Source organism: Penicillium riverlandense (assembly GCF_028828495.1).
Source record: "Penicillium riverlandense strain IBT 135883 chromosome Unknown utg000007l_segment0_segment0, whole genome shotgun sequence".
In the NCBI taxonomy this organism is placed as follows: Eukaryota; Fungi; Ascomycota; class Eurotiomycetes; order Eurotiales; family Aspergillaceae; genus Penicillium; species Penicillium riverlandense.
Window position 1 is genome coordinate 2,963,878 of NW_026643198.1, and position 18,077 is coordinate 2,981,954.

The window sequence follows — 18,077 nt, forward strand, 5'->3', positions numbered from 1 at the left end:
AAATGTTCGTGAACAGAATACCAGATCAAGTGAACTGTGGCAGCAGGGCGAGTATAAGGACGTGGAGATTGTTGTGATAAAGTCCGGACAATATCCCGCACCCCGAAAAGGAAGCGCGGAACAAAATGTTGATTTTGTTCAAGTGGACGAACTAACGGAACTTTCCGTCTCTTCACCCTGGTTGGTGTCTAGATTTAGATCTTTTCCCGCTCTATCTCTCACAGGATATTCCAAATGGCCGTTGCCGACATCCGCTTCATGTTAAATACCGAAGTACACATTGCTCTATTATTCGCTTTCCCACAATACTCTATATGTTTGTCGATGGCAGTACTCTGGTGAGATACGGGGAGGTAATGTTCCACAGCAGTGTTTCGTTCGTGTCGACAGTGGGAAATAATCCCTCAACATCGAGTGCTATCAGTAGGATACATCCTTCGGTCGGTATGGCTCCTCTATATATTTCACCTCGCTCGGTGATAATTTGAAAGAGATTGAATAAAGAGCCTCATCTATACGCTCCACACTTCCCAGGCCAGTGATTGGAAACATTCCTTGTTGCAAACACCATGCCAAGGCAACAGTGGCCATCTTGCAACCTCTCTTTTCTGCAATCTCAGTAACGCGCTGGATTACCTCTATATCTGCTCCATTCTCGTTCTGACGTACAAGGCTCTGTAACAATTTGTCTGTCTGCTCGCGAAATGTCCTTTTTTCCGTCCAGGAACGAGCCAGCACACCTCGCGCCAAAGGGCTCCATGGCAACAGCCCGATGCCACTGTCTCGGCAGAAGGGGATCATCTCACGTTCCTCCTCACGATACAGGAGATTGTAGTAGTTTTGCATAGATATGAACCTGTGCCAGCCGTTTTTCTCAGCAGTGTATTGAAGTTTTTGAAACTCCCATGTCGCCATGGAGCTGGCGCCAAGATACCGCACTTGTCCGCTTTCCACGACGTCATTCAAAGCCTTCATAACCTCAGTAGGATTGACATCTTTGTCAAACCGATGGATTTGCAGGACATCAATATAGGTTCCTAGTCTTCGCACACTGTCGGAAACTGCAGATAAGATATGCTTGCGTGACAGCCCCACGCGATTGATTAAACCTGGCTGCGTTTTGTCCATCAAACTAGCGATTGGACCTTGGCCTTCAGGGTCAAGTGCGTAGAAGACTTTCGTAAGAATCACAACTTTCTCCCGTGGGATTTCATACACTTTAAGTGCCTTGCCAATGATTTCCTCAGACCGACCGTTGGAGTAAACATCGGCCTGCAGACGAAGCTTTCAGTGCTAACACATACATGAACATGCAGAAAACGTACCGTATCCCAGGTATTGATTCCGACATCGTAGGCATGTTTAAGCAATGGCAGCGCATCTTCCTCATTCGAGACCCAGTCTTGCCAGCGAGAAGATCCAAAGCCAGCGGTACCGAGAATAATCTTAGATACGTAAAGACCAGAGTCTCCTACTCTTCAAAACCCATGAGCGTTATGAGCCTCTGCAACTGACTCAAGGAACTAACTTACCTCGCGTATTCCATTTCTGCGGCCATCAAGGCAGAGATATTTTCAAAATACTCAGGATGGCTTGAAGGGAGTCAATATTAGAACATTATGAATTCATTCTTGTTATTCGACCTACTTTGCGACCGGAAGATTTCCCGGAGCACCTCCGACCACGATGTATACTACAATTGTGCCCCACACGAGCAGCCTCGGAGAGAGAGAGACGGCAATGACGGTTAGTTTCCATGCTTAGAATCTTCCATTTGGGTAGGAAGCGATTTTCCTTGCCTTTTTTATTTTATTTTATTTTATTTTATTTTATTTTATTTTATTTTTTTGGTTGAGAGCACCATTTACATGAGCAGCATAGCACTGTGCATTGTGAACACACAGCCCTTGATAGGATAATAAAGAGGGCCACCCAATGAGATTAGAACAGCAGCTGATTTTTTCAGCCTGGGTTATTCTTTAAGAGTATAGAACCGTTGAGAGCAAGTCGTAATTTGCATCTGTTATAGAGCTGTGGATGACATAAATCGATAGGCGTAAATACTTTTTTTAACAACTTAGAGTACAGTACATAATTCACCTAAGTTTTAATCCACCAAGATCCACCGAGATGCAACCGCCTAATAGGCAAACACAAGGGAGCCCCAGCTAGGCAAGTCATCCATGTTCGTGAAGACTTGGCCCTCGAAGCCCTCCGCGTTGAACGCCTCGGCAGTGTAGGGGGCATGAAGGCCTCGCTTGACAACATACTCGTAGTATATCATGTCCCAAATCGGCAGTTGGTTGGTTATGCCTCGATTTTCCTCGGAAATAGTCTTCCACGGTCCATTCACGAGTACCGCCTCACAACGATACCAGGATGGATCGTATTCAACCGTGTAGTTTAGATTATATTTGGCCGTATACTCGGATCCTTTGAGAAGAAGATTGTTTCCTAGTTTGAACAGGTCGGAACCTTGACTTTGTGCGGTTTTGGCGGCAAGAGCTGTCCACCCGATGCCGGAGGTTGCGTGACCTAGTCATTCGTAAATTAGCTTGACAGGGAGGATTCCGGACAACGTTGGACTGAATCTCACTTTGGTCACGACCCGACTCTGAACTTTGGCCTGTAGTCGGACTGTAGAGCGAAAATACGCTAGCACAGCGGTCGTTTATGTACGCATTGATAGCATAGTTGTACAGATCAACATCATCGAGGTAGACGGCAAAGCTCAGAAGAGACTTAATGCTAATCATTCCATAATTGGCCTGACCGATCACTGCCGCCTGGCGTGAGAAAAGCCAATACAACTGGTTGCTGAAGCCAGAACCGCCAGACCAGGCAGCGCCAGCCTCTGTCCAGTTACCCTCCCAACGCATAATTTCGGCAGCATTCACAAAAAGGTCTCCTTCAAGGCCAACCAGAAGTGACCGGTCAATGCCCACAATATCAACCAACTCGGAGCCCCAAGCGTTCAGGATATCGGAAGTCAGCTGCCAGTGGGCTTGATCCTTGGTGATATACCACATGATAGAGTTCTGCCATGCGGCACGAACGTCGTGAGTAAATGAGGTGTAGTTGCTAATTAAGCCACGAGAGAGATACGCCTCTGGTCCTTGCACGGAGTAGTTAGCCTGAGAGTAAAAGTCATCGCTGAACACTTTGTACGCGGACGCCCAGGGTTCCTTGTTTTTTAGCACACCGTTGCGCATGCGCTCAAGATCCTCGTGACTGTGCCAAATTCCTGGATGGACAAAGTCTCCTGGTTTCTCCTTAAAGTACGTAGCTGCGTCGACACCCGTCTGAGAGCCAAATTGTTGAATGGGCCCAAAGATGCCTGGAATATCCAAGGTACGCGCATTGCATATGGTTAACCATGGCATTGCCATTGTCCAGATGGCAATGGAGATGAACTGGGATCTCGTATTAAATTAGATTAAGGGCTTTGATAATCATATTTCAGAATGAACAGACCGAATACGGACCTTCGACATGACTGGCAAGAATGGATAACGAAGTTAAGCCTTAAACACTTAGGTGGTTGTAGGAACAGCAACAACTTGCAGATAGCAATATCTAAATATACCTGCCTAAAGCACACGGAAACTTGAATTTGTCGTGTGAATAATCCGGAGTAAACATCGGAGTGTCAGATCTCGTCAGAGGTTCGCGGCCAAACCCCGGACTCACGGCATTGCAAGCGACTATGACAAACTCGAGACTAGCGGAAAGGTAAATCTAAACAAATCTTTGCAATAATTTGGCTGGTTTCTGAAAATACATTGGGTGCTTGGAGACCGGGCTAATGGCCGGTGAATGGGCCGACCAGACCATCGCATCGTCAAAACTGTTAATGTGGGTCTTGCAACAGGGACGAATGAAATACAGGCCTTAGGCAAGAAATCAGAGCAACCGGGATAAAATATCCTGACCGCTTAGTTTAGGGTGGGGGAGAGAATCTCAATGTGTTCAAGATTGAGGCAAGGAGGAAATGGCTAGCAAGGTTGAACTGCCGGCCTAATTTTAAACAATCTATCCAAATAGTTGTCGATGAAATAACGCGGTGCCCCGCAATAACCAAGATCCGCGAGATTTACCGAAACGCGCAGAGGATTGCGGGCAGTTAATCTCGCGGCTTGGAGGACAATAGCCGAAACGCAGTTGCCGTGGGTCAACCCGCATGCCAAGGTAGACGTCCGAGGATAAAGGGCACAAGGCCTGCCGAATGTGCCTACAAAATGCCCTAGTAGTCCGATCAAACAATTTTTGTACAAAAATACACTGGTTTTCGCATTTCTGAGCGAAATAGAGACATTGCAAGATATGACTCGCCCCAATCCAGTTCTGCCTGGCTTCAATCCAGACCCCTCTATCACTCGTGCCAGTAGCGACTTCTTTCTTGCGACTTCCAGCTTTGAATACTTCCCAGGGGTCCCCATATACCATAGCAAAGACCTGATTCAATGGAAGCTCATTGGCCATGCCTTGACTAGGAGGAGTCAAATCCACATCGCGGCCCCTGAGCCAGGAGGAGGGGTTTGGGCGCCAACCTTGAGATATCATGATAATATGTTCTACTTAGCCACATCCAGCTTCGACCGATTCCGACCCCAACAAGACGAACGGACGTTTCCCAGAGGTTTCTATATCAAAACAGCGAACATATGGGACTCGTCATCTTGGTCAGATCCTGTGTACTTTGACATGGTGGGATTCGATCAAGATGTAAGTCTCCGAATATTCTATCTCGAACTTCACAGAACATGTCTCGTCTACATACCCAACGCTAACGAACTCTCCAGCTCTTCTGGGAAGACGATGGAAGCGTGTACTTGTCTACCACTCACGTAAAGGTCGATCGATCACCTGATGCAGATAAATCACAACTCGACTTCGCCATCCACACTTGCAAGATAAATTTGGAAACGGGTGACTCGATCTCCAAACCAGTGATGATTCGTGAATCTCCTTCTGGAATTGCCGAAGGCTCGCATATCTTTCGACGCGGAGGGTATTATTACCTTCTCACAGCAGAGGGTGGCACTGGCTCTAGGCACTCCGTATGGGTGTTCCGGAGCGAGCATGGAATTCTGGGGCCCTGGACATCTTTCCCGAATAACCCTCTGCTGAGCAGATCTACCGACCATGAGGTACAAAACACAGGGCATGCGGACTTTGTGGAGGATGCGAATGGTCAATGGTGGGCCGTGCTTCTTGGAGTGCGGCCGATTCGAAAGAGCGACGGCGTGTGGCAAGATTCCGTTTTTGGTGAGTATGGCTCGTGAGGGTATCAGCCTGAATGGAGTTGCTAACCTGATCGTCTTCAGGGCGCGAGACATTCCTTGTCCGGGTGCAATGGATCGATGAGTGGCCCATCATCAACCGTGGACAGAAAATTTGCGTCGGCCCTGAGCCGGAAACTCACTCGCGAATTATCTGGAGAGATGACTTTTCTGAGCCTTCTTTAAAGTTGGGATGGTACAGAAAAAGTACGTAGACACCGATATCTTCACCACACAGCTCTTCCGGTTATCCGTTCTTCTAGTTCTTTGACTCTTGTTTTGTTAGACTAAGCTCTAACACTAGATTTACATAGATACAGCGGAGAAGGTCGACTCTACTATGATAAACAACCCAAGTCGTCTGCGCCTGCATGGCGGGCCTTATAACCTCTCCTTGCCGGCCAGCCCGACATTGTTTCTGCGGAAGCAGACGCACAGGTTCTGCGTCTGGGAGACCAAGCTCTCATTTCACCCGACAGCGGGGCGTGAAGAAGCTGGATCGGTGGTCTGGTGGAATTACCTCACTTACAGCAGTATTGGGATCCGCAAAGTGCATGATGGAACCAACGGAGATGCCACAGCCAGAGCAAGACTTGTTCGGTTCAGATCAGCGGAATGCGAGATTGTGGAGCGCAGGCTCCGTAGATTTGACTCCGATGTTGTTCTTTTGATCAGATGCAACGACTCTGAGTATGAGTTCGGGTTCAAGGAGCTTGATGCGACGGGGAATGAGACGCTAGAACCTCAGTGGTTGGGAAAAGTGAGTAACAAGGTCATGACAAGACCGCCACCTATCGGGCTAGCCTTCTCAGGTATGTTGCTGGGATTATATGCCTTCGCAGACTTTCGGAAGTGCACGGAGCCAGCCGACTTCCATTATGCGGAATTTAGGCTGCGTTATTGATAGCAAACAATGGATTATGTATAGATTTTCTGCAGTAAAAAAGTATATTCTTGCCCTGATGAGAGAGAGACAGTACACACAAACAAGTCATTCAATCTAGTCATCGGGAGGCTGCTCACACCCTGCTACGTCAGAGTCCTCCTTGGCAAAGATAAGATGTGAAAATCGGGAGCAGGTACCCTCAGCAAAGCACCATTCAGATGCTACATATGTCGCTTGAAGGCCAGGTCCTTTCATAAAGGACATGCGGCATCGTCCCAAGTCAAAGAGCCCAGTAAATTCCGGGCTACTACGCGGGAAGGCAGATTCTCAAGGACGCGTGTGCTCCGGCGGAATGGAGGCTTCGACGGTAGACGAGAATTCTGACGTCCGACTAATTACGAGGCTATAATGGAGGCTTCAACTCGCATAGTTAGATCATCCAGTCCCGCTGCATCAGCAAAATTGTGTCCCCAAGTGCCCGAGAAGCTGAGTTTACAAATGTTTGAAGTTCGACATTCCTATATAAGAGTCATTTTGGGGTATCCAACCCTGTGAAATCTGGTAGCAGCAGACTTATAGTTCCCTGCTGTCGTTGGTTGTCTCCTGTTTTCTTGAAGCTGGAGAGTATTGCCAGCCATTCTGTCAGGCCTTGACCTATAAGGTATTGCATGTCGTCGGGTGCGCCACTTGCGCCTATCTGTGGCAAGTGCCCTATTTCTCCATCCAGCTAAATAGCAGACATCAGTCTGGGTTCAAGGCCGGAGAAGCATATGATCAGTGTTCATAGTGCTCATTACAATTGCTTAACGCAGACCACAAAGGTTGAACTAACTCTACCAAGGAATAGCGGGCACCGATGGCCAGCGAATGCTAAATAAACGATATCTGGGCTGAGGACCAACTGTGGTGGGAATAAAGGTATGTTGTATATATCGTCCGGTCATTTCACAGAACTCCATACCGGCGAGGGTTCTAGGAGCTCGATGAGCAAATGGCCCCCCTTCGCGTTGATGGGAGGAGCGTTAGCGTACAACTGACTCCTCGCATCCCTTGTGATTTTGGACGCTGGGAGTGGACATAAGATGGCACTTTCATTAACGAATCTACGCCTACTGGCCAAGTTCTCCTCGTGACCTTTTTTATCGTAGATTGAAAACCTGAAAAGAAGGCTTAACCTGTTTCGGCCATCCGTCCGTGCGACCTTCCGGTCGGGTGTCAGAGTCGATGCAGACGGCTCCGCTGAATGCTCCGACATGCCGCAGTCAGACCATGAGGTGGGCACAGTACCGAGCATCACCTTAAACAACCCCCAGAAAAACTACTCAGGTTAATTGTTGTCTTTTCACGCGCTTTTGACATCTAATACGTCCACAGTACCCCGTCGGTATTCGCATAAGCGTAAAAGCTCTTGCAGCTTATGGCTCCCGAGACTTCATGGCGCCAGTGATTTTCATCGTTCCTGGTTTGTGGGAAGGCCCCGCAGCCTTTCAACCGCTCAAGGAAAAGCTCGAGAATGCCGGCTTATCTGTTTATACCACGCGGCTTATTAGCACTGGCACAACAGCCGCTGACGGCCTCACAGTAAAAGATGACACCACTGCTATTTCCCGAGACCTTGCTGCTACCGTCGAGATGGCTGGGTCGGATGGTGTTGTTGTCTTCCTGCATTCTGCAGGTGGTTTTCTTTGTAGTGCGGCTATGCGAGACCTTACAGCCACCTCAATGCATGCTGCTGGCAAGAAGGGTGGGGTCAAACGCATTATTTTCATGTCATGTGCTTTTGGGTCGGAAGGATTTGAGACGAAACCAACATCAACAATGCAATTCTTCGTGAGTATCGCAGGCTATCTGTTCACTATGGCTCCATCTTTGTACCTTTCCACTGTGTTGAACATAATGAAACTGACTAAAGCATTGGCAGAACAATAGCTACTTCACGTGTGTTGACCCTCGAAATCTTCTTTTCAACGATATGGCCGATTCAGAGGCTACAGAATGGATCACTAAGCTGCAGTGCCAGCCAGCTAAGTGGGACGGAGTTACAACATACTGCGGGTGGCGCGATGTTCCTAGTCTTTATATTATTCTCGAGAAAGACAAGGGAATCTTGCCTGAGGTCCAGGAGCAGATGGCGAAATTAGCTGTCAGCAAGATTGTCCGTTTAGATGCAGGACATATGGCCCAGCTGACGAAGACAAACGAAGTTGCCCAAATTATTATAGGGGTCACAACAGAATTACAGTAGTGTGGCGCAAACATTAGGTAAATAAACTCGGAGTTTTAAAGCATATTGAGCATATCTAACTTTCTTTTTTTTTTCGCATTTTGGAGATCCACACCGGTATGTTATGTCCATAAGATAATAGACCAATCCCTCAGGCGCTATTATGTAAAGCACCATTGACAAGAAGGACTGGAGCAAAGGGATTGGTAAATTGGATATCGTGCCCATATTCAGCGCATGGATCATCGCGATGCAAAGCTGCCTGACGCGACTGTTCACGGTACTTGAATGAGAATGATTTCCGCATGTTGAGCCGAATACACTTACATAGAAGAAAGCAATTTTTCGTAGGCCTCATATTGCAAATGAGATCATTGCCTGCGTATAGTCTTCTCACCGCTTACGATGCCTTACGATATTCACCAATGTCCCATCTCTGGAGCTCGAACGTTTCCAAGCAACACACGATTATGACGAATTCTGTCTGACCCCCAGAATACGGATCTGTTAAACATTTACATTGTTCACCAGTTCACTTGGCTCTCAGTCCTTGTTAATAACATCGACATGCTCGGCAAAAGCCTTCCTCTCGCGAAGGTTGTTGGCCGCATGCTGCTCCTTATACTGTTTGGTGATTGCCTGGGCACCCGTCAAGAGCTCCTCGCCATCGAAAATTTCGCCGATTTCCTCAAGGCCCTTGCCCTTAGTCTCCGGCAAATACCACCACGCAAATGCGCATTCAAATCCCAGAACGACACAGGCGACTATGTAGTAGCGCCAACCAATTCTGTCCATGGCAATAGGGTTCACATAACTGGTAAAGAAACTGGCTGTGTATCCGCAAAATTGGAAGATCATAGCTGTTTTGGACCGAAGAGAGAAGAGAGAACACTCCACAACATAAGGCACGGTGGCAATGGCAAACGGTTGGTAGCCAACTTGGAATAGGAAAATCATAGCAACAACAGACAGCTCAAGCGGGCGATCCGTGAAGTTCCTCTGCTCGTTAAGAGCCGAACAAATCGTCCAGATAATAAACACAAGAAGCATGATAGTCATGCCGAAGGTGATCGATCCTCTTCGGCCAAAACGGTCGATAAGCATAGCGAAGAAAATCGAGCAGCATAACTGCCAGATAGCTGCTATAGCGTTAATGAGCAGCTGAGTCTCTGCATCTGTGATACCGATACTATCAAGGATCTTAGCGAGATAGTATCCGGTCAGGCCAAGGCCAGACAACTGAGCAGCGTAGCCAATAAACAACAAGATCCAGAGACGCTTTCGGTTTCCCTGGGTGCGGATAAACTCTCTCCACTGGATTGCCTTCTCCTTCTTTTCCTCTTCCAACGTCGCCTGGATTTCAAGCATTTCGAAGCGAATCAGTCGAGAATTACGATCTCCGCCCGCATGATATTTGGCGAGCACATTCATAGCCTCTTCCTGTCGGTCCTTGAAAACAAGCCAACGAGGAGATTCCGGTACAAAGACACTGAGCACCAGCTGCAGGATTGACGGAACACCCTGCAAGAGACTGGGCAGCCTCCAGCTCCAAGAGGAATCCATTTTGAAAGTACCGAACGTAGTCCAAGCTGCGATCAAGTAGCCCTAAGTAGAAGTGCTACGTTAGCTTCGTCATGCTATTGGTAGAACTGCAGGCGTAAATGGCATCTATTTTGGTGGATAACGAGACTTACCACGACCCACTGGGTCATATATAAAGAAACAATCTTTCCACGGTGGGTTGGATACGCGACCTCCGTCATTAGCTGGGGAGCGGCGACGGCCACGATGCCAGTACCTAAACCGATGATAATGCGGCCAGCAATGAACATGCCCAAGCTTTGCGCACCACCCTGGAGAGCCGATCCAATAGTAATTAAAGCTGTACCGACTGTGATGGGTTTCTTTCGTCCGAGGATCTCGCACATCTGCGAGGAGAAGGTTACAGAAACCAGTACACCAATGTTGATAGCATTGACCATAGTGCCCAACTTGGCACCATCCTGTCCAGGCTGTTAGCAGCCGAGACGAGGACCAGAGACACTTGGCCGACCTTACCGGGTTACCAAATGCAGCTTTCCACGAAGGCAAGGACTGCATGCCGTTCAACATACTACCGTCAAACCCGCAGGTAAACTGAGCCAGGAAGGCGCAAAGTAACAGCAGATTCAGTTTGAGCAGGGATGGATACTGAAACCACCACTTTTTGAGTTTAGGGGTAACATCTGCCAGAACAAGACCCTCGAACTCATCGAGGTCGGACAGAGCAGGTTTCGCTTCCGTAGATTGTAACATGTTGGCGCTTTGGAGATAGCAGCTGACGGAATGGAAAAGGTTGCACGAAGGAGTAGAGATCTAAAACTCTCAACCTCGAAGGGTACCTTTTCTTCTGATGCAATCCGTCAACAACGAGCCTGGCCTTGCAAGGACGTCGGCCTCGCGCGGGTTTATATTAGGTGCAAACGATGGAGTGTAAGGACTCCGGGACGTTGTGTCGCCGCCGCCTCCGCGATCAGAATTCCGGGGTAGCACATGGAGGCACCATGCCATCGATGTTTGACAATTTGCTTAGCCAAAAGACAACCGTCGTCAAGTGGGTCGAGCTCGGAGATCCGGAGTAAGGGCCGGAGTCATTGTCTAGCACTCATTTTCCGGCACCACATGGCCACCCCATTGGTGGTTGCAAGTGGAGACTATGGAGTTAGTCTAGTGCAAGCCAATAATTGTTGATACTGGCTAGGCGATCTAGCTTTTGCTATGAACTATATAGCTGTGTCACTTGACTTGACTGGCCTGACCGGTGCAAATCTTCACCGGCTCCAAGCTGACGCGTTCGCCGATCACTTAGGATTTAACCACGCCTGCGGTGCCAATAACTTCTATTATAACAAACATATATAGAAGGCTTCGTGGTTTACCACACCGGTATATTTGGCAGTATAAAAATTGAGAGGCGCTCTGAGCGCGTGATATTAATCTTTGTTTTGAAAAATGTAACCAAGGCTGTGAGTGCAAATCCGGCGAGAGAGTTGCTCGCTACATCTTCCTCAGCTCTTATATGTCCGGCAGCGAGTACGCGAGGCATTAAATCACAAGTTCGTACTTTATATTGTTTTACGTCTCTGTAAATCAACTTCTACTTTGCTTTTGGCTAAACTAGCCAAATTCACTAAATCCTACGGTCGCAAGTCAACGGTAGCAGGTCAACAGATGTAAGCTCCCGTTCTCAAGGGTCTTTCTCTTATTCATCTGTCATCCTATTATGTCTCAATTATCCAATTAATATCCGTCGTTGCTTTACGACCCCCAAAGTCTATATAAGTTCTCCTGTATCACATCACAAGATCTAATAGATCTTTACATCAGAACAGCGGTCGGGAAGTCAACAAATCTCTGTCCTAGATACTAGCTATGTTTCTCCACGTCTGTTTCCTAGGCCCCTATAACGTGTGGGCACTGACCGAAAAAGATCTGGGTCCTATACTCCGATACGAATAAGATTGGGTTTTCAGGTATTGACTGTAGACATGGGATAGAAAATCATCAAAGATTCGCTTGGCTAGCAAAGATCACTACTTGGTCTAGAAATAGATTAATCAACTGGCACACTATATTATTCTAATTGAAATTGTTGGCTACTTGCGAGCCTTACAAGAGATATTCTCTCAATCCTTCCGACTGGTGTAGGCGTCGAGCGTCTATTCAATTCTACGCATTATTACCACCGAGGGTTATGGAACACTAGAACAATCCAGGATCTGATAATGTACATGTGTACATCACGGTCTAAAGTTAAACCGAATCAGCTTGCTCTCGCTACTGAGTCATTTACTAAGGATGAAATTAGGCCCTGACAAATCCCATGGGAGTGGTGCGGATCAGATATGGGAGTGCTCCTGAGTCCCACAGTCTGAATTTGCCAAGATGGTCTAAATGTCCCTAGCAATCCTGGTAGCTAGCATTTCGGGCCATGTTCAACTGGGGGGACGCCAATGTACGACTCACCCGCTGCACTAGTGACTTTCGGGTATGTACTGTAACCTCGCACCGGAGAGTCTCCGGTAACTCCCCCATCGCCCGAAATTCTCATCACGCTGTTCTGCGAATGGTGTTCTGCTAATTAAAACAGAGCTAAGGTTCAATGAGCCAGGCACCCAGGCTCACAAGACGCGTGAACGAAGGTTCCCCGTGGGGAAAAACTTTTGGCCCCCAAATCGGATGACCACTGCGCAAGGCACCAATGTCTAATTTCCCCGCAGTGCGTCAATTTGCTCGCTTGCAAGAAACTCCCCCAGAATCTCGAACGCATCACTATGTTCACTTTTCTATTGTGCAAACAACTGATGTCTTTTCCAACTGGTCTAAATGCCGACTAGACCCACTCATACACCCGGCGGCGAGCCTAATGGCCAACAGCCACCGGAAACATCCAAGCCCGATGATGAGGTGCCTGCCTGCCAGTCCTGCCGCAAGAAAAAGGCCCGATGTGATCGCGCTCAGCCTTGCTCGCAATGTGTACGATTTAAGGTCACTTGTGTATATGATGACCGTCGCTTGAAGCCTGGCCTCCGTGCAGGCGCGGTTGACCAGCTCTACCGTCGCATCGAAACCCTTGAGAATATGTTTCTCGGCCAGGAGATGCTCTGGCAGCAGATGTGGCAAGCGCTCCATCCTAACTCCCCCTTTCCAGGGCCCACCGACCGACCGACCGATATTGCCGATCTGGCTCAGCGACGTGAGCAACTAAAGGCCTCTCTACTTCAATCTGTGTCTCCAACAGCGCAGAGTAACGGCCCAAGTGTGCCCCATATGGATGCCGTGAACAGAGAAGCAGATTTACGTGCAGAAAAAAGACGGAAGATAAAGGAAACGGCTCCATCTGCCCTACCAATTGACATCGATGGCGATATCTCTGCGATTTTGCCAGCAGATGTCATGACCGAGCTCGTAGACTTGTACTACGTGAATATTCATCCTTGGATACCTATTCTACATGTTGCCAGATTCCGCGAGCGTATGCAATTGCCAGATGAACGCCCGCGTATTACTTGCATCCTTCATGCGATCATCGCGGTGTGTGCCCGCTTCTCTCAGAGTACATTTTTACGGGAGGGGAAGAGGAGATCACGAATTGCAGAGAAGAGCCGGCAAAAAGTTATACTTGATAGTACCGAGTCTTTCTCCGTCGAGAATCTGCAAGCCTTGGTCATTATTGCATTTGAAACGGTCAGGATTGAGCTTCCTCCTCCCTTCCTCCGGCCACGTTTTGATCCAAACTGACTTCAATGCAGATTGGCCGCGGTCGCGGGCCTTCATCATGGTCTATTGTCGGAAGTATGGTGGGCACAGTGGAGCAACTGCAGTTAAGCGTCGAGGAAGATGTACTGAACCGTGCAACAAACCCCGGCGAGACACTCATTCGACGCATGGTCTTTTTGAATCCTTCTAGTTCTTGGAGCGAAGCCGAGGAGCGTCGTCGGGTATTCTGGACCGTTTTTCTGATGGATAGGTTTTGCAGCGTATCGACGGGCTGGAAAATCAGCCTCACCAGCGCCGATGTGAAGCGTCGACTACCTTGTGAAGGTGGTCTTTGGGAGAAAGAGCAGGAGGTCTGTGCGCCGTACTTTGGGATCTCGGACTCAAAGGATACAGCATTTAGCAGTTCAGTTGTCAACAGCAACCGGGGGTTGATGAACGGAGAGGACCACGACGCTATCGGCGCCTTTGCTTATAATATTGAAGCAACCGAATCACTCGCATTAGTGACTAATTTCTTTCTTCATCATGCTTTCATTGTTGGGGATGCCGAGAAAGCCCAAAGATGGCTGCTGAAATTTAAAGAGCTCGACTTGCGACTTATCCAGTAAGTGTTTAACCATCATCAAATTTTTGCTATTATTAACCAACATGTTTATTTGTCCAGATGGAAGTTGTATCTACCTCCGAAGTGGCGAGAAGCCTCCGTGCTCAATAGCGATGGAGTCATGGATCCGAATCTCACCCTGGCCCACATCACTCACAACACTGCCGTGATCCTATTGCACCAAGGAATCGCCTATCCGCCGGCACACTGGCAGTCTTGCCCAATCAAACTTCCATCTGCCTCATCAGCGGAGACCTGTCTGGAAGCCGCATCTGAGATCGCAACCATTGGCCACCAGTTCTTATCGTTCTCGCCAATATTCACGAATCCTCAATTTTCCTTCTGCCTTTTCATTGCAGGAAGGATGCTTTTGGCACATGCAAGATATAATCAAGTTCCTATTCCTCCCACTCTCGACACCTTAATCGCAAGCCTACTGGAGATTTCCAAGAGGTGGACGGGATATAGTGAGAGCACTTATTCCCAAGGCGATAACCTTGCCTCAAGCTTTGCAAAGCGACTTATTGAAGCCCCAAGCAATTTGATGGCTGCACCCTGTCCGAGCCTTGACATCCGACAGACCGCATACTCGGACGAGTCAAAAGACCAGCCACAACAGCAACTCAATACCGGCATGGATTCTTCCGTAGCACCTCTATTCCTGCCAAAGGCTGCAAACGCCGTGTCTCCAGCTCGAAATATGAGCAGGAGATCAATGCAGGAATTGTCCGACTTCGACCCATACAGTTTAGCTTTCCCACCACTGCCGCCAGCGTTCCAGCCAGATTTTATTGGACTCTCGAGATCTGATCCCCTTTGCAACTATGCCCAAGCAACTGAGAGCCAGGCACCCTCGTCACTGGGTACACAGTCCTTGCATCATCAGCAATCTACTATGTGGCAAGGCCACACGCTTTTTACAGATGGTATTGTGAGTCCACAGGAGGACTTGTCCTATCTACTTAGTCTTGCCTCTAGCCCCGGTCAGAGGGTTAGCCGCTATGGTGGGCCACAGATTCAGGATGAGAGAAGCCTGGGAACAGGTGGAAATAACAATGCAGTGGGTACATAACAGTACCACATTTTGCAAAATCGATATCGGTCCCAACTGGGCCATCAAACCAGAAAATATCAGTGCCTCAGGAGCCAGGCTCTGCTCCAATGTATTTCAAAGATACTAAACGCAAATTTCCGATCATAAGGGTCGAAAATATCAGCAGTTAATCAATCGTCGGCTACGAAATACGCTACGTGGCCAGCCAAGCCCTAAGCCAAAAGATCATATATTCTCACAAGACAACGGACGGATACTAGCGTTAAAGATAGCCATGTTCTGAGAGCAGTGAGCAATTCGAGGTGGAACTTCGAGGCGGAGTGAGAAAAATTGTGAGTGTGGAGCACCGAAAAAGGTGGAAGGCGTATTGGTGCGACGTTCAGGCACGGTTATATTCTATGATGGATGGAGAATTCCGGTGCATCGACCAGACCCAACTCGAGAAGCATATTGCCGAAACGAAGGAAGTAATAGTCGGCGTAGACCAGCCCGTGGTTGGACCAACGCCTTGGTGCAAACTCAAAGTTGTTAATAGTTGCTCCATCCAAAATAGTGTCGCGGGGTTTAGAATCGGAAACATCTACGATAGATAAAATATCGAAACCGTCACCATCGTTGTCGTCAATATCGCCGTCTTGAAAAACAGCAACTTGCGAGGGATGCTGAGTAGACTTGAATCGAAAGGTCGGTGGGTTCAAGAACTTTGTGACGGTGGCATCAACAATGCTAATAGCCTCGGACAGATAGTGATCAGCCTCTGGGGTGTTTCTGAGCGCCTTATAAATAAGAAGCATGCCACAAGCGGCGATCATAGCAGCCGAAGTATCCCGTGGGCTGGCCGCAGTAACTGGGACACTAAAATCCCAGTACGGAACACCATCTGCTGGAAGATTTGCAATAAAATAATCAGCCAGATCTTTCGCCGTGTTGAGGAATGACGAGTCTGCCGTCCATTCAAATGTTTGCATGAAACCTAGGATTCCCCACGCCTGCCCACGAGCCCAGCAGCTGTCATCGCCGTATCCCTGATTCGTGAACTTGGCCTTGACGTCCCCAGTCTCTGCATCAAAATTAACCACGTGGAATGTGGTATTATCTTCGCGGATATGGTGTTTCTGCGTCGTGCATGCGTGCGCCAGAGCAATTTCGTAAAGTGACTTGTTTGAAGTCTCGTGCGCCGCCCAGAAGAGAAGGTCCAGGTTCAACATGTTGTCAATGATAACCAGGAAATCCTGTGATGGGTCTGTGAATGAGTATCGGTTCGTGATGCAGACGTCCCAGCTTCGAAGACATTTCGTTGTAGCGTTGAACCGACTAGCGAGCGAGTGAGCTGCCATGACGAGAGTGTTGTATGCAGTCGGATCATGGTAGATGTTCCAGGCCTGCATGGCCCACGGTGCGATCATGAAACCTAAGTCATGGGTGTCACGCTTCAGCGCATTCTGATGTAGGTTGGCTGTCCACAACCGACACAGATGCGCCATTTGAAGGGGGTGAGGACAGTATTGGTGGTTTATTGCCTGTGGATACTTAATTTGACGTTCGTGGATAAGGTACAAAGATCCTGGGAAAAAGCCGGATGTCCAAAAGTCGAGAGATCGGTAGACGTATGTGGTGCCATCTTTGCCGGTGTATTCGGGGTAAAGAACCGGTGGCTTACTCTGTTCTTAGATGAGTATCTGAAAACAGTCAAAAAAGCCTTGTTCTGAAATGACCTACGCTTCTGAGGGCTTTGGATGCGACATTCCACAGCTTTGCCATCACGGATTCTGAAAAGAGAGCCTCGATCACCCGTTCTGTCGGCGTGCGCGTTGACCTCTTGATGCCATTTTCGACATACTGTCCGGATTTTGCCCGCTTTGCATTTGGTTCCTAGCCAATATATCAGATGATTTTAAATTGTGGTAAGTGTAAACTTCAACATACTGTGATGAGTTCGTCATCCAAAGACATGGTGGAGGGGGCTTTAGGCAGTGAGACGATGTTTTTCGTAGAAAAAGGAAGGACCACTCGAGGTTCTAGAAACAGAATTAGATTATTATTTCTAGCAGATTTCATTGGGATTCTTATTCATCTTTGTGGATTATACGAAGAGAACTACTGCTCGCGTAATACCCGGCATCTCTTCCGCCACGCGGAGGTAGGATGCATTGTTCCGGTAAAGTAGCGTCGAATGTTTAGTTCAAAAATAGTGAAGAATCACCAGATGCTAATCGGGAGAGTAATATTTCCTCGGTTTGTGATGAGTGCTAAATTGCGACTCTCAAGCTCTAAATTTCCGACAACAAACGGAATTTGGGCATCTATAGGACGTGATCTTCGCTAGGGGTTTTCGAACATTACCTGATGACAGTCAATGTAAAACTCCCGAAAGGATAGTGATCGAAACACACCCCCACACGTGTCTCGGCGACCGGAGCTTCTCCCGGTGATCCTCCCGAAGCTAGTTCTTGTCCGGTCCCGGTCGCTAGCTAGCGTGAGAACCAGCTCACCGTTTAATTTATCAGATTTTCCAGGCCTAGAAATCGTTAATCTGGCCTCTGGGTACTAGTTCGTACGAAAATCTCTCTTCCTGACATTATGTTATACTTGAGACGCCCGGAATGAAGCTTCATCCTAGAATGTCAACATTAGCGCGCCTCCTTTACTTCGGAACAGAAACAGTTTCTTTACGTGTTGCGCGGACATATAAGGCTACTAATTGGCCGTCTCCTGTGCGCTAACTTCATTCCAAGGTAATAAGCCCTTTTTCGCAATAAGAAAAACAT

General features: G+C 48.1%; 7 protein-coding genes across 7 annotated transcripts; 3 read left to right on the forward strand and 4 right to left on the reverse strand.

Annotated features, from left to right (window-relative positions):
• Positions 1–420: 420 nt before the first annotated feature.
• On the reverse strand, positions 421–1,558 carry N7474_008781 (aldo/keto reductase; the record flags this gene model as incomplete). The annotated part of the gene is made up of 3 exons (XM_057200191.1): positions 421–1,272; positions 1,326–1,476; positions 1,533–1,558. The coding sequence occupies 3 exons, from the start codon at positions 1,556–1,558 to the stop codon at positions 421–423; spliced, it is 1,029 nt and encodes a 342-aa protein (XP_057050892.1).
• Positions 1,559–2,140: 582 nt separating this feature from the next.
• On the reverse strand, positions 2,141–3,389 carry N7474_008782 (uncharacterized protein; the record flags this gene model as incomplete). Its single annotated transcript, XM_057200192.1, has 2 exons — positions 2,141–2,535; positions 2,597–3,389. 2 exons carry the CDS (start codon positions 3,387–3,389, stop codon positions 2,141–2,143), a joined length of 1,188 nt encoding a protein of 395 aa, XP_057050893.1.
• Positions 3,390–4,323: 934 nt separating this feature from the next.
• N7474_008783 (glycoside hydrolase family 43 protein) lies at positions 4,324–6,186 on the forward strand (the record flags this gene model as incomplete). Its single annotated transcript, XM_057200193.1, has 4 exons — positions 4,324–4,725; positions 4,803–5,268; positions 5,328–5,489; positions 5,597–6,186. 4 exons carry the CDS (start codon positions 4,324–4,326, stop codon positions 6,184–6,186), a joined length of 1,620 nt encoding a protein of 539 aa, XP_057050894.1.
• Positions 6,187–7,421: 1,235 nt separating this feature from the next.
• Positions 7,422–8,413, forward strand: N7474_008784 (alpha/beta hydrolase; the record flags this gene model as incomplete). The annotated part of the gene is made up of 3 exons (XM_057200194.1): positions 7,422–7,442; positions 7,543–7,998; positions 8,090–8,413. 3 exons carry the CDS (start codon positions 7,422–7,424, stop codon positions 8,411–8,413), a joined length of 801 nt encoding a protein of 266 aa, XP_057050895.1.
• A 522-nt stretch (positions 8,414–8,935) lies between these two features.
• Positions 8,936–10,687, reverse strand: N7474_008785 (uncharacterized protein; the record flags this gene model as incomplete). The annotated part of the gene is made up of 3 exons (XM_057200195.1): positions 8,936–9,997; positions 10,087–10,395; positions 10,451–10,687. The coding sequence occupies 3 exons, from the start codon at positions 10,685–10,687 to the stop codon at positions 8,936–8,938; spliced, it is 1,608 nt and encodes a 535-aa protein (XP_057050896.1).
• Positions 10,688–12,757: 2,070 nt separating this feature from the next.
• Positions 12,758–15,327, forward strand: N7474_008786 (uncharacterized protein; the record flags this gene model as incomplete). Its single annotated transcript, XM_057200196.1, has 3 exons — positions 12,758–13,618; positions 13,684–14,255; positions 14,316–15,327. 3 exons carry the CDS (start codon positions 12,758–12,760, stop codon positions 15,325–15,327), a joined length of 2,445 nt encoding a protein of 814 aa, XP_057050897.1.
• Positions 15,328–15,698: 371 nt separating this feature from the next.
• On the reverse strand, positions 15,699–17,262 carry N7474_008787 (glycoside hydrolase family 88 protein; the record flags this gene model as incomplete). The annotated part of the gene is made up of 3 exons (XM_057200197.1): positions 15,699–16,970; positions 17,029–17,181; positions 17,236–17,262. 3 exons carry the CDS (start codon positions 17,260–17,262, stop codon positions 15,699–15,701), a joined length of 1,452 nt encoding a protein of 483 aa, XP_057050898.1.
• Positions 17,263–18,077: the final 815 nt, after the last annotated feature.